At 45.6% G+C, this 15,119-nt stretch overlaps 1 protein-coding gene across 1 annotated transcript in view; it reads right to left on the bottom strand.

Moving 5' to 3' along the window:
- The window catches only part of PLD1 (phospholipase D1), a 44,101-nt gene extending 29,485 nt beyond the window's left edge, over window positions 1–14,616 (bottom strand). Inside the window, exons 1-10 of the mRNA XM_031055389.1 lie at window positions 14,436–14,616; window positions 13,983–14,110; window positions 13,540–13,685; window positions 12,678–12,786; window positions 11,184–11,249; window positions 5,568–5,626; window positions 4,984–5,076; window positions 2,388–2,540; window positions 1,540–1,689; window positions 677–760 (exon numbers count right to left, since the gene is read on the bottom strand). Of these exons, the coding sequence (XP_030911249.1) occupies window positions 677–760; window positions 1,540–1,689; window positions 2,388–2,540; window positions 4,984–5,076; window positions 5,568–5,626; window positions 11,184–11,249; window positions 12,678–12,786; window positions 13,540–13,685; window positions 13,983–14,110; window positions 14,436–14,529 (1,082 nt within the window). The 5' untranslated portion in view covers window positions 14,530–14,616. The remainder of the gene's footprint in view (window positions 1–676; window positions 761–1,539; window positions 1,690–2,387; window positions 2,541–4,983; window positions 5,077–5,567; window positions 5,627–11,183; window positions 11,250–12,677; window positions 12,787–13,539; window positions 13,686–13,982; window positions 14,111–14,435) is intronic.
- Between the last annotated feature and the right edge of the window lie 503 nt (window positions 14,617–15,119).

The following is a 15,119-nucleotide window of genomic DNA, read 5'->3' as shown; positions in this document are numbered from 1 at the left end:
GAAGGCTAGACATGGGCAGCCACAACCAGCACCCAGCCAGGAGACTCTGCCCAGTGTGTGAGAGCACCCTCTTCCTGACACAAACAGGAACCAGAGCACTGCATAAACACATAAACTAGGGAACGAGTGGGCAGAGCCAGGTCCTTTGGCAAACACACAGCTCAGAAAAGGTGACAAACATCCCCTCCTCTCTTATCTGGCCCATTTAAGAGCAGACCAAAAGGACATACCACAAGATGCTCTCACATTTGGCATGAGGCTTCCCAAGGCGGTGAGGAGGAGCTGAAAGGGGATCCCATGCAGGATCCCATAGCACTGTTGAGCATCGTTTTCCCTGATACACTGAAAGACACCCATGCCCCTCAGACTTGCAGCTATTTACACTCCTGAGGAGCCCCTCAAGCCCCCCCACATGTGCAGTTCAGGTGCTGCCTCCGTGTGATTTCAGGCATTTCCATGGAGGGAGACAACCAAGCTGTTGATCTGAAGCGTGTGCTTTTGCTGCCAGCCCTCCTGAAAAGGCCTTTGAATACAACACAAGGAGAGGTTTGGGTGTGCTGCCAAACCATCTGGCTGCAGGGCTAGCTGCCATACTGTAGGGCTCTGAACAGTGCTGCATTGTCAGGAGCGTCCCCGGGGAGAAAGCTGGGCAATACCCAAACATGGCACTACTCACCACCAATCTGTGATGAAAATTTCTTCCTTAGCAGCTTCCATGGCATTTGCGACGTCTTCGAAGTACCACTTGGCATTGACATACCTGCAAAAGCAAACACAGTGCAGAGTTATGCCTCCTCCCCTTCATTAAGTAAAGTACACAGCTGAAGAGAGATGGGGTTCTGTGTTAATGACATTTACGTTCTCATCTCGAAAGCAAACACAATCCAATTTCCAGAATCAGGACAACATGCAGGGAGAATTCTATGCTGCTATCAGTAGCTTGATGAAACAGCACAATAAGGGAATATTAAGTGCCTCTTGGCACTTCTGCCAAATTCACACAATATTCCTGGGTTCTGCTTGACATGCAAGCCAGGTTTGTCTCTCAGGAAAGGATGATGGAATGGTGTTTCCTTTGATTTATGGAATGTACTCAGGCAGAGGGTGTTGCAAGGCAGATGGTGCAGGGTAAGTACTGGTCTGCTTCCAGGTAGAATCCAGTTTTTGAGGCACTTCTGGGATTAGTGCAGTCAGGATTACACTGGGGACAGAACGATTTCTCAGGGGCTGCTGTGTGCATAAAGCCCAGCCCACCCTCCTGACTATACCCAGATCTGCATTTGTTGATTTCCTCTTCTTCTCTTTATCCTTACAATGACAAATACCCAACACCTTTGAATATAAACGTAACTTGACTTGCAAAACACAATGAGCTGTGACACTGAGAGCTCCTGCCACCAGCACTGCTACTCTGTCCCTGGTGAAGAAAGCTTCATATGTTTTTGCAAGTTCTTTAATTATCACCAGTCCCCAAGCTACCAAAGGCTACCAGCTCTGTTGGTGAGAGGGGCTGAGGGCAGGCAGGTAGCAGGTGCTCACCACTTGGCCAGGGTGTTCTCCTGCACGGCCGCGTAGGAGCCGAAGCGATGCTCCGTCAGAAAGTCCTTGCCGTGCTTGCGGATGAACTCGTCTATGCCCTGCCTCCACCACTGGGCATGTCTGTAGCTGTTACACTTCAGAATCAGTGACCTGTAAGAACACACGAAGCACAGGGCAGCAGGCTGAAGCCATTTCCATTTAATTGGGCTGCTCCTCACTGCCTGTCCACGTTGGTAAATGCATCTGTACCAGTCATATTTTATTTACGCAAAAAGTAGGGACGTTGCTGCTTTGTTTGCACAAGAATGCACAGCACTGAGCTGCTCTGAGTGACTAACAGTATTGCAGTGCCAAGCATGAAAAACCCACCCATGTTTAAATTATTAGCACCAGCTTAACTTGGAGCTGGAGCCAGCCAATGTTGTATTTTTTAAGAGATGAATTTATACTGTGCGCTAACATAAAAACATTAAATCTCTCTTTATCCCCCACTAGCATGTCTTTTGAGCAATACTCCACTGGGATGCAGAAGAAAACATCCCTTCTTGCAGCTTAAAGAGAACGGAGAGGCTAAAAAATTACCTAAGCAATTGCTGTTGAACCAGACTGTGCAACTCAGCATGCACCGTGCCCCCAGGCTCCAGTAATAACCACAGGGATGGACAAACAGAAGCTCCAAATGCCTCATTAAGGCATGGAAATAAACAGAATTAGGGCCAAATCCCCAGCAGGTCTGAGCACACCAGCAGTAGCCACCCAGGTTTGTTAACCTCTCCTGCAGAGCAGCATCGATTTCTCCATAAAAAGCAAAAGCAAACTAAAAGGGATAAACAAAGTTGTTTTCTTACCTGGAGAGATTGTCGATCTGCAACCCGTATTTAGTTTCTGTTTCTTTCTGGCCTATCTTGATGTTGAATTCCTTATCAACCAGCAGGACAAAGGAAATGGCCCCTGAATCAGGCTTCATGTACATCAGGAAGGAGTCCTTCACCACCAGCCACCTGTACAGACACAGTACTCATGTCACCTGGATTTCACATCCATGCCAGGCCTTAAAACATGAGCCACCGAAAGAGCCAATAAAATGGAAAAGTACTTCTTCAAAACACATGCAAGTCATTTATCTGGGGTATCTACTAAATGGTAAAAATTATTCTCAGGAGCTAGACTGGGGGTGGTTTTCTTGAGCAGAAAAGTGTCTATTTTATGAACTTGGGTAATGAGTTTTAATTCAATCTAGGACTTTTAGAGGTATGTAATTAAATTCTTTTTACAGGAGTCTTTAAAAATACAGGTTCCCTTGTTAAACAAAACCCACAAGAACCTCCCTGCTCATAAACCTCTGAGCATGAGGCAAGGTACAACAAGCATTTCTCCATCCCTGATTTTTATTCAGCTTGTATGCTATATGGGAGTTATTTGACATTTCTTACATTAATTCTGATGCTAGGATCACTTTCACTCCTATCAAAATATATGAACAAGGCATTTTGGAAAGCTTTTATTGCCAAGCAACAGGCACCCTGTTAGAAACACATGAGGAGGGATGACCGGCAGGTTTTACATAAATACTGTAGCCTGAAGGCAACTCTGGGAAAAAACACTTTTTTTACTGTGAATGGCATTTCTAATTTTTTCTCCCCCTGCAGCGTAGCTGGGGTAACCAGTCCCCTCTGTCCCACACAGGTCTCCCTCATCAGACCTTCGCTTCATTCTTCTGCACACTCAGAAACACACAAAGCAGCACAAAACACTGCAAAAATCTGTTCATTCTTGTATCTTTAGTAACAGCCTCAGCTCCTCATCTATTTCCCATATTTTTTTTATTAGATCCCGTAATTTTTTTTCTTGCTTTCAGGGCCCTGAAAGAGTTACCTGGCATCACCTCTTATTTGGTGCCAAAATATCTCCCCTCTCTATTTGGCCCATAATTTCACTCTTAAACATCCCACAGGGTATCTTTCCAAGTACTCTCCCTTCTGTTTTCCCCAGGCAGCTCTACATGCCTGAGGAGTCCTGCCTGTGCCCACTCACAGCTTCACCCCACTATCCTCCTCCATCTCCTAAAATCCTCCCTTTAAATAACCCTCTCTGGGAAATATTACTGTTATTTGCTTATTTATTGATGCATAAACTATCAGTCCCAGTGGGCCAAGATGGGAATTTAGTGTCTCACTTGTGATATTCTGTACACAATCCCACTCAAACACTTCTCCTACCCCCTTTCTAGGCTCAAAAGAAAAATGGAGATCCATCAGAGCTGGGTGTGCTACTGGCCCCACTACAGCTTAAGCTCTGGACAACACAAGGAAGGGTTAACTGAGGAGTATGAAGAAGAAAAGGCATATTTTCCATAAAAAAGAAAAAGAATTGGTGACGATTTAATGATTTGACCTGAAGGAAAGTCATATCTTTGTCTCCTTGTGCCCTGATTATAGAGATCTTCTGTAAACCTAAATTAGGAAATGTTGGAAAGACTGTGCAGAAACAGAACCTTTTCTTCACAAGAATGCAAAAAGGTTTTGTTAGAAAACAGAATTATTAAAGATAAAACTAATGACAGTCCATGGGTGATGCTCAAATCCAAAGGTGCATAATGCCTGGGGTAAGCTCTATTGACTAAGAAATTGTTGCTGTAAGGCAGATATGGGCTGTTTGGATTTTGAAATGGAAAGATTTGCCTGGGAAGGGCATGCTCCAGGAAATACACCCTGCATTTTTTGGAGGCTGGCTGGTAACACAGGTACTCCCCCACAGCACACACCTCCCTGTGCTGCAGCCCCAGGCAATACAGAGACCTAACACAGAGGGTAAAGGGGTGGGAACAGCAAATTATGTCTGTCTGCAGCAGGCAGGGACATGGGAACAGGAGAAAACACTGGGATTCAATACCTGCAGTAATCAGCAAGAGGCAATACATAAATGTATTTAATGCCAATGTTAATTGCACCAAACAGCTCCTTAGCATTGCAGGTCACATCTGATTTGATCCTGCCCTGAAGCAGTCCAAAGAGTGTTTCAATTAATTGATTTTCATTTTGTAAATTGAGGAAGGGAAGCTCAGAAGGCTAGGCTGAAATCTGCCTGGGGCAGGTCACCAGCCACATTCCCTCCCAAAGGCACAGAACCACCTGTGCTCCTGCAGCAGGGAAAGCTGGGCACAGTCTGGGAGGGCACTGCCATTTCTGTCAGCTCTAGGAAATCCCAGATTTTCTCTGGAGTAGCATGTCCCTTCTGTGAACTCCAAAGGAGGAAAAAAAAAAAACCCACCAGATGGAAGGGTGAGGCAGGGAATAGCCCACGGGCCCTTCCAACCTGAAAATCTGCGGCTTTCGTAAAAACAGCAAGATTCTCTCCCACAGATTTTTTGGGAGAAGGAGACAAATGGGGGTTTTTGTGTGCCCAGGGAGCAGTGGCATCCCCCCTGTGGCAGCCCAGCAGTACCTTTTGGACCAGCGGTAGCACATCCTCCCTTGGCCACAGCAGTTGAGGCCAGGAATGCGGTGGCCCCCGGAGCGCTTCATGATGAACCCTTCTCTGCAAGGACACAAAGGGGCAGGGTGAGGCATGGGGCTCACCTGCAGCTGCAGGGGGGGTTTGCAACCCCCAGCCCTTGTGCCTAGGGCTGGCTCTGCAACCGTGCCCAAGCAGCCTCTGTGCTGTGCCCTAAAAGCCAGATGAAGGGCAAAAATAACTCCCCCTCAGAAGAGAATAATGGAATTTTAAGAAGCACAGGGTCCCATTTTACAGCACTGGAAGCAGAAAATTAAGTGGCTCAACAGGGAGGGCTGCAGAGAGGGAAGAGTGGAAACCCCATAAGCACTGTCTTGTAAAGCAGCTCATTCTTAAAAACATTTCTCCAAATTGTAGCATTTCTGTCTGAACAGTAATAATTTTTCATATCTAGATGGCAAAATATTCCCCAGTCAGTTAGTGCTGGGAAAGGAAAGCTATTAATTTTAACAGTATTTGTGTATAAAGCCATGCTCTTAGTGAATCCTAACTCACAAAGACAGCTCACAACTCACATGCCCTTCGGTCCCAAGTCGTGGATGAATGACAGCTGGCTTACTCCAACAAACTCCATCTGGGAAAGAAAAAGAGATTCCCCCATTTTCATAACCCTGAAATCCACAAAAATTTTTGCTTTATCAAAGTGACCTGCCATAAAGACCTACAGAACATCCAGAGCAGATGTTATCCACCATCACTTAAGCATCTCCAAGAAGACCAAGGAAAGTATTTTGGTTGAGTTTTCTGTTTGTTTATTTTACATGTACTTTGGAGAACACATTTCAGGACAATTAAACTCAAATGCATCACAGGGGCTTCCTGGTATTCTCCCTCCTGGATCTTTGGCTGAAAAAGGACTGAAGTTTGACACTGTTCATGAGTCTGTGTGATCTTGGCTGGCTACCTGAATCCTCTCCTCCCTCCAGGGACCCTCAAAGAAAGACTGCAAAGGAAATGAGGACACATGCCCAGAGCAGGGAGCACCCTTTAAGTCTCCTACCCCATGGAGACACCACAGGAGGGTTCAGCCCCACCACCCATGAGCATCCTCCAAGGCCACTGCAGCAGGTCAGTGCTGGACACACATCACTGCCAAGTGGCTCCAAAACCAAAATTCCACAGGAAAACCACAGTGGGGCAGGAGGGGAGCAAGTTCAAATCCAGGAACCTGCCTCCTCATGGCTCCTCCTGCTTCAGCAGGGATTGCAGGGCACATAACAGTGAGCAAAGCTGGTGAGAAAGCTCAGCATGATTACATTCACCTCTAAAAATAGGACACCGGGCAATTTCAACTGAGCAGGCTTTTCTTGGCACAGCAGGACATTCCTGGCAGTCTGCTGGTTATTAGCCCTGGGCCCCTTCAGCAGGGAGAAACATTCTCCCAGGGTGTCCTGTGCAGGACAGGGCCGGGGCAGGCACAGCCCTGCAAAGGAGTCACACAGCAGAACCCTGTCTGCACCCAGGCACTTCTAATTTATTGTCACAGCAAGTTGGCCAAGTGCAGAAAGGTGCTCAGGGCAGGTGTCACTGTCCCTCTGGCCAGGCAGCAAGCCAGAGGGAACCTCTAACAGCACATTTTGGCAATGAAACCTGCAGTCCAGGGCTCAGCCCATGCTCCAGATTGCAGTGGGGACAGGAGGCAGCCTCGGTACCAGCTTCAGGATATGCCCACCCATACCCACAGTAACTCCAAGGAAAGGCTTTCTCTTCTCATGGAAAGGGCCACTCTGGCAAATCAGCCTCAGGGCCCTCATCAGCAAAATCCAATTTTGCACAGGAATTACATGGGTGGAGCCCTAAGTCTCAAAGACATTTTCAGACACTAAGTATAACAAAAAGTATCAGTAAATTTGGGGTCAAAGTCTATCTTGCCATTACAATGAGGTTAGCACAGGCTCCCTTCCCAATACCATCATTTTTTCCCAGAAAACAGCAGCAGAACTGAAGATCCTTCCATCTCCTCATGCTCAGCTGCTCCTGGGATCTTCCCAAACTTCTCACATCAGCCAAGGCCATGAAGAAGAACAAAAGACACTACTGCTTTCCTCAGGGACAGAAAGTAACCTCTCCTCAGCTGAGTCAATTCTAATGCTTTGATTTTAGGGTGATTTCAGCCTGTTTTCAGAAAGTGGTCAGAACAAGTCATTCCATGCTATTTTACCAACCATCTTGCTCTCTCTGCTCTCCCAAAGTGTTCTGGAAAAGCACCAGGTGTGACCAATGAATGTTTCAGCTGTTTCTGCAGCAACAGTCAGAGCAGGGTAGGAAGTGCCTGAAAAAATCCAGTGTATCCTACAAGTCCTTATCAGAGGTCCCAAGCAAATTCTCAGGCCAGTTCTTTGTCTGAATCCCATTTTAACTTCATGGCATTTCATATCAGACAAATCAGAAACCCAGACATCTCTCACAGTGGGCACACACACAAAAAAAAAACCACAGAAATGTCAAAACCCTTTGAAAATGCTGGCTGGAACCAGAAAGCTAGCAGGAATTTGAGGATTACTGCATGCAGAGAAATAATTGTCCTCAAAGAAGCAAAAAGAAAAACCAAGAGGAAAAATTACTTGCAGAAACAGAATTACTACCACATAAAAGAGAAAGAAATATTGTCTGGCAGCACAGCCACCTCCTCTTCAGCCAAGCAGTCTCTGGAACAGCAATGACAGGAGCCCATCCAACACATTGATCGAGTGTTGGTTTGTAAAAAAAAAAAAAAAACTTAAATTCCTGCAGTTCGTAGGAAAATTCCCCAGCGCAGTGCAAAACATCTGATGGAATGATTTATTGTTCCAATCAGCTATTTTTACTGTCACAGTGTCTCATCTGAGGTGCTCATCATTCACAGAGAGGCTGGGAGAGGCAGGCAGGAGCTTTCATCTCCGTCACATCAGAATTCCTGTGCTGCCCAGCTGCCTCCCTGGGATCTGGCATCCCACTCTGGTTTCAGAGAGACCCGCAGCAGGATGGTTTTGGTATGAGACATGGGCCTGGAGAATGCAGCTTCAATGACATTGTTGTGGCAGACAGGAGTGATGGGCTGCAGGAGGACAGGCTATGGGAGGTGGAGAACCAGCTGCAAGGTGTTCAAACCATCCTGTCCTGCCAGCAATGTGGAGCATGCATGACTTACGTAAGTAAAAATTTCACAGAGCATCTTCATTTCAGAAAGGATTCAGCCTCTCCATGCTGTATTTTTTTCATTTTGACTCTTGTTCTTTATTTAGTGGGTTCAGAAATGCATCAAAAGCTGATTAGCACTGGTCACTAGCAATAACATGGAATTACACACTCTCCAGAATGATATTGTTCAGCACAATTTCTTACACAAAAAAAAAAATTTGCTTATACAAAATACACATTAAAAAAACCCCAAACGTGCTGCATTTCAAGTGTAATAGCTGGAAATATTGATGGGTTGGGTGGGGACCTCCACAAAGATCCAAGCATTGTATCAGAGGCAAAGCAGTGGCCTCTCTCACTTCTCAGCTGTTCCTAATTAAGATGAGGTTTTTACTTTCTCTAAAGTTCATGCAAAACATTACACACATACACACAATCCAATCAAATCTTACTTTTTATTTTGCTTGGGCATCTTTTAAGTATGGGAGCTTGCACAAAAATAATGCAAAGGTCCAATTAATAAAATTTTTAAACAGAATCCAATTAATCCTTAACATTCTGAGGCTATATTCCTCTAATTTTCAATTTTCAGAAAAAGAAGTGTGAACAGTTAACTCACTGCGATTCCCACAACATTCATTTTAATGGTAATTGTCTTAAAGCACTTCAGCTCAAAATACTATAAACAAGGTTTTGGAAGGAAGAAGAAGACATGAGATTTAATCACATAAATCAAATAATTTAAAAAAAATATTAAATATAAAAAGCTAGATGATGTACAACTTCTCCAATGCCATGTAGTCACTGTGGACCTGACCCTTAACCCAACCAGTGACTTCAGGTCTTCAGGCAAAACCATAAGCCTGACTTGCAGGCTTGACTGTCTTAGTGCATGGCACATCCTCCAGACAGTGTATAAAGCACTTTGCTCTCACTGGCAAATAATAAATTAACCACAAACACAAAATAAAAAAATAAAAAAGTAAATTCATTAAATTGTGCAGCTCAGATGTAAAAAACATCTCCTCAGAGGTGCTCCTGACCCAAGCAGGCTCTTCACAAATGACCAGGGGTTACACTCCAGGCAGGTCTCAGCTTGCCTTTGCAACTCCATGCCTGATTTAACAGAGTTCCTGATTTTAAAAAAGTCCTCAGTGCATGGATTTGATGAGAGGAACACAAAGAAGTCCAAATGCGCTCCAAGATTAATATAGTTACAGCATTTGTCAGCATCCAGGCAAAAGGCTTCTCAACCACAGGAAGAGCAAAGCCCTCATTTTGTTCTCAGGAGGACAAATACAGTTCCAGGGAAAGTGCCAGAACTCTCCACTTTAGTCTCCTCTGAGAATGGTGGGGGTGGTTTGGGTGCTGTTTTAAAGGAAGCACTTCCTTCCCTGTGCTCTCTTCCAGCACTGCCTGCAGGACCCGTGCCGCCACCACGGGCAGCAAATCCTCCCTGAACACTTCTCTGCGGCCAAATGCAGTGAAAGCCAACAATAAACTGAGACTTTATGTGCAAAAGGGACATCTGGCTCCAGGGACTGGGGACAGAAGGGCGATTCAGCCCAGGAGGGAGCACCCCACAGCTGCTGGGAAGGCAGGGCCGCCCATCTCCTCTCCCAGCCCCCACTGTGCAGCCTGTCTCAAACCACAGCCTGGCCAAAGCATCACCCACGTTCTCATAGGAGCAGAAATGTTCCAAAATATTTTAAAAAGGCAACGCCTGCCTAAAAGTGACAAGATGGATCCACACTGTAAAATAACTCTCCCCCGCTCTGCATATGCTACTGATCAAAATTGCCAAGTTACCCCAATCCTGCTTCTAGAACAAAAGATGACTCTTTTCCACATGCAGCTCTTCACTGCTTTGGAATTAAACTCCACAGCCTGTCCCCTAAAGAAGCACTCTAAGGAATGCAGCTTCCTCAGCCTCAGCCTGAAGATTTCCTGCCATCCAGAGAGCAATAGCCAACCCCAATGGGCCCTTTGTCCCATGGAATAAGCAGTGCTCAACACTGAGCTCTGCAACAGAGCACACACAGTTTTCAAGTTTTTATACACAACATCCAGCTATGAGCGGCCCGACATCTCTACACAACGGAAATCCTGCAAAATAGAAGAATACCTAACAACAGCCAAAGTGGAAGAGAAGTGGCTGCTACAGAAACCCAAAGTTCAGTCTGTATTTTTGGCTTGTTTGAAAACCAGGTGTTCCCAGCTATCACTCTGTGCTCAGAAATGTCACCAAACTTGGCAGCTACTCAGTGCGTGCATCAGATTTTGCTGGTAACACAAAAGATGAAGTAACACAGTCATTATGCAGCCAAAAAAAGGGGAAATAAATTACCATCCCCAAGAGATGTCACAGCTGCAGCTGACAGGTGAGGACTTCTGAAGAAACATTCGAGGATGAATTTCGAAAGAAATATTTTTGCTTAAAATAGGCCTGAAGCTGGATTTGACATCTCTCCTCATTTCAAACAGTGTTGACTTCGGGAAATAAGCCAACTACCATCTCCCTTTGGAACTGACAAAACACTCACCTCTCTGGGTATCCCACACACACAAATTCAACATCACTAATGTCCAGGGAAACTGCACAGAATAGAAACCTGAGACAAATCTGCACCCAGAACCACACACAAAGCCCAGACTGAAGGAGCAAATACAAATATGGTTTGGATTCCAATTTTTTAAGTATTTAAAACTGTAACTTATCATCTTACATGGTCTGCAGAATTAAACAGAATCTCACTGTATCATACATGTACAGCCAGCTGTCTGGACTGAACCAGCTTGAGGAGGTTATCACTGTGCTACACCAGCAACCACTGAGTCATTCCTTTGGTTTAAATCATATTACATCTGTGTTGGAGAAATCAGCTAAGCCAAAATGCTCACAAAACAGCTGTAAAATGTTTCTTGCAGAAGCTGCATGTTTTCTTCCAATGAATTCAGCATTTGTAAAGTGAATATTCTTTAGATAATTAAGCAAAGTAATTTCTACTTACTGTTCCATGGTAGTTCCTGTACATTGGCATTTTCAGGATATTTGTCAAGTAGTCCTCCAGCTGTTTCTACAATTAAAATGTTGAAACTTTAGAGAGGATGTGGAGGTTTTTCTTGAAAATTCCTGTAATTCAACTGTCTGGCATTAGGAAGCAATCAAGAAATCAGACCCACTTTTCAGTTTGAGTGGATAAATAAATCCATTATAATGAACTCACAGGATATCACAGCTCAGCACCATAAACAGTTTGGCCATAAAAAGGTTGTTTACTGTTCACAGTCCTGTGTTTGTACCTTCCACCAGCAGACCTGCTCTGTGGCAGGGTCACTTTGGAGATAAACTTCTGTGACTGAGCTGAGGTTTCAGAACAATTTTAAATACCAAATCAGTCCCCATTGTTTCTGACCCACAGGAATCAGCTTTGTGAGAAAACAGGCTCAGAGGCACTGAGAGAGCCTCTTTAACCAAAACAGAAGGTTCACAGGGTGAATGACACAGGGACCATGCTGTCCTGTCCAAAGGACACAGACAGAGCAGCGGCTGGGCCTGTCCTCCCAGCCAGGAAGGGATAAGAGAAGAAACCATGATGGGAGAAGTAATCTCTTACCATCCTCATGGTAAAAGGGGAAAGAAAAAATTAGACTGTCTGGGCATGAGCAACTGGGCAGAGTCCTACAGGACACAAAGAACACTGAAAGGAAACATGGGCTAAAAAAATAAAAAGCATCTATACAACAGTTTTCCTCCTCTTTTAAACCCACATCTCTCTCCTCAAACTTCCCACACATCAGAGAAGCTGTGAACAGCAGGGTTTCTGCATGGCACAGCCACAAGACACAATCCTTTAATCCTTTGGGCCTTGAAGTTCCAGTGGCACAAAGCCCAGGGAGGGAAGGAGGGAGGGAGCAGCAGAAAGGGAACGATAAGCACAGGCTGAACAAATATGGAGTTTTTAACTTGTGAGCAGCAAAGCTGCAATGAAGAGGTAGGAAGACATCCACCCTCTCCATGGAAGGGCCCATCTGTTAACATCTGATGAAGTTACACAGAACACGTGTGCCTGGGCTAAAATTACCCACTTCAGCATCAATAGCCTGACTGTCATCTCCTCTTTCAGAGGGGGATGGCACTGAAATCTCTCAGATTTTGATGGCCACGGGGTTGCCTCCATCACACAACTTGACTCTGAAAGCTGCCTTATCTATCTTTAAATCAGAGCAGGTGGGAGGAGGGGAACCACCATTCCCAGCATCACGGTGTTCCTCAACTGCAGAGGAAAGCTCTGCCCACATGAACCCCAGGAGCAGCATCCTCATCATTGCACAGCAGAGAATTTGGCATTAAAGCTGCACTTGTCAAAGTCAAACTTTGTCAAGAAAAATACTGTAATGACACCAAACATGGGTTTTGATGGTGTGTGGCTTTGCAAGCAACCTGCCAGGCTTCTCTGCACCTCAGAGCATCCCTCTGGCCCCATAGTGAGGAGGGCTCTTACCCTCCTGCTGGAGAAGTGCTCCTCCCGCACCGTGCTCTCTGCGGTGTGCGGCAGACTCGGCATCTGCCTCGGCTCTCCCCTTTTGATGGATTGTCTTCTCACTGTGTGACTGCAAGGAAAAACACACCCCAACATCAAGTCTCAGTGCTGCAAGTGTCTGTATGCCTCAATAAATAACCCTTCTGCTGCAATGCCTTTATTTTTTCTATCCGAGAAGCCAGCATGCTCCAAGTGTCTTACAAACTAAAACACAACACAGAAGTATCAGTTTGATTTGTGAGGGCAAGCTTTTGGTCTCATAAGGAAAAGGAGCCTACATCCTGTTTTTAGGGCATTATGTTCCTCCAGCTCTTAACCCCTCATAATTTTACCTTTCCTATCATGTTCCCAACATTTCTCTACGTTAGAAGGCTCTCACTCAGCTACATCACTTCCCTTCACACTTATTTTCCCTTTCCTCTTACATTACCAGCCATCCCAAGCACCAAGGCCAGCCTGGCCAGGGATCCCCATGCCTCCCACATCCTGCCCACACTGTCAGAAAGCCACAAAGCTCCAGCAATTTCCATTAGCATTATCACAACCCTTCTCCAAGTTCAAGGCAAATCCAGCTCAAAAGCTGATGACCCAGGAGACAACGTTTTCTGCGTCAGCACAGAGATATTTGCATCACTTAGATTATGGCTGCTGAACACATAGATTAAATATTTTTATTATAGCTGCTAAATATTCATGGAGACTGAATTCTTCTGCCCTCTCCTCCTCACAGCAAAGCAAATAGGACCAGTGAAGCCAAATAGATAAGACATTAAGTTAACAGATCACACCTCCCAAAGCTGTGTCCACAGGGATGCACACTCACCTCCTGGTGGGGATAGGGATGCGCACGAAGGCTTTGTACCTCAGCAGCTCCCTGTGAAACTCCTGGAAGTGCTTGAACTTCCTTTTCACATGCCAGACAAACTCTCCATGGGTCAGCTCGATGGTATAAACATTGGGGCTTGGTACCTGCAGGGGAGAATATCACCACATGGCATGCAAGTTTTGAAATAAGCCATTTTCCTGCAGCTGCTAATCTAAAGAGCCTTTATTCAGCTTTACTTAAGGATTATTGTGTCTCACGATTTCTTGTTCTGCTTTATTAGGTTTTATAAATAGACAGATAACCTTCTCTCCTAAGCATTTTCTGAAACACAGGCATTGCTGCTTCCTCAGCCCATGAACAAGCAAGCACAAAATTAAGGCATAAACAGCATTTTAAATACAGTTCTACAGAAATCAAACAAAATCTCTGGAAGTTCTGACCTTCTTAGTGGAAGTAAATCGTTCAACTTCCAGCACACGCACTCGGACAGGACATCCCGTGAGGTACGTCTGCGCGCCCGGCTCTTTGAACCCATGGGTGTGGTAGATGGCAGAGAAGGGAATGCACACTGCAAGGACCACAAAGCCCACAAATCTGTTAGCTCAACAGCCTTGTAACAGGGCATGAAAGGCAGCCAACAGCAATGCTTTAACATGGGAACATTTATACAGCATTAATTCCAGCAAAAGAGAGCAATTTTTATTAAAGAGAGCTCAAAACATAGGTTACACAGAAGGGACTTGACTTGACAAGCTCAAGTATTAAGAGCCTCCAGGTTCTAAATCAGGGTCAATGCTGGGCTTGGTAAAACCCCTGAGGCTGTAGCCTATCTGCCAACAGATTGATAAAACCCAGGCAGGACATGGGATAAGAACACAGAGGTGTCAACTCACCAGTGCCTTTGGGGTCAGTGAGCACCTCCGAGTCCACCTCCTCCCCCTCCACATGGAGCTCCCTGGTGTCCAGGCTCTCGATGATGTTGCTCATGTCTGCAGCGAGCTTCTTCAGCGTGGATGTGGCTGCATGGCTTTCTGCTCACAGAGACATCTCAGGGGCCTGCGCTCAGGAGCCGCGGGGCGCTGCGGAGAGAGAGCACAGCTGCCACCACCTTCTCTGCAACACAGGGCTGAAGGAAACCACTGGCAACGCATGGACACGTCTTCCTTCCATCCCTTTAGCCACATTCATCCCAACTATCCCATCCTACACACCCAATAGCAAAGGTTCAACTGTAAAGCTACAAATCATATCACTGCCTGGCCAAATCCCAGATTTAATTCACCTGGGGCTGTGTTTCCCAGGTCAGGCTACACGAAGGAAATGCTCACTCAGAAAATCAGTAGGAGTTTTTGCTACATGTTCTTCCTTTGAGTGAACTACTGCTAAAAACTCCTGGCATTATTAAGATTTCCTCTATTTCTATGCTCCTTACACAAGGGCCTGTGGTGTCTGTGTGCCTCGTGCTCTCCCACGGCTTCATCCTCTCAGCAGGCTCCGAAGTTACAGCTCTAAAGGTTCCTCTCCAGGGTCAGGAGCATCCTGATCCCCACAGAAAGCCTGGGATCAACAAGGTGGAC

Source organism: Geospiza fortis, unplaced genomic scaffold (assembly GCF_000277835.1).
Source record: "Geospiza fortis unplaced genomic scaffold, GeoFor_1.0 scaffold172, whole genome shotgun sequence".
NCBI lineage: Eukaryota > Metazoa > Chordata > Aves > Passeriformes > Thraupidae > Geospiza > Geospiza fortis.
The sequence above is the reverse complement of the archived record's forward strand: the minus strand, read 5'-3'. Positions and strand labels throughout refer to the sequence as shown.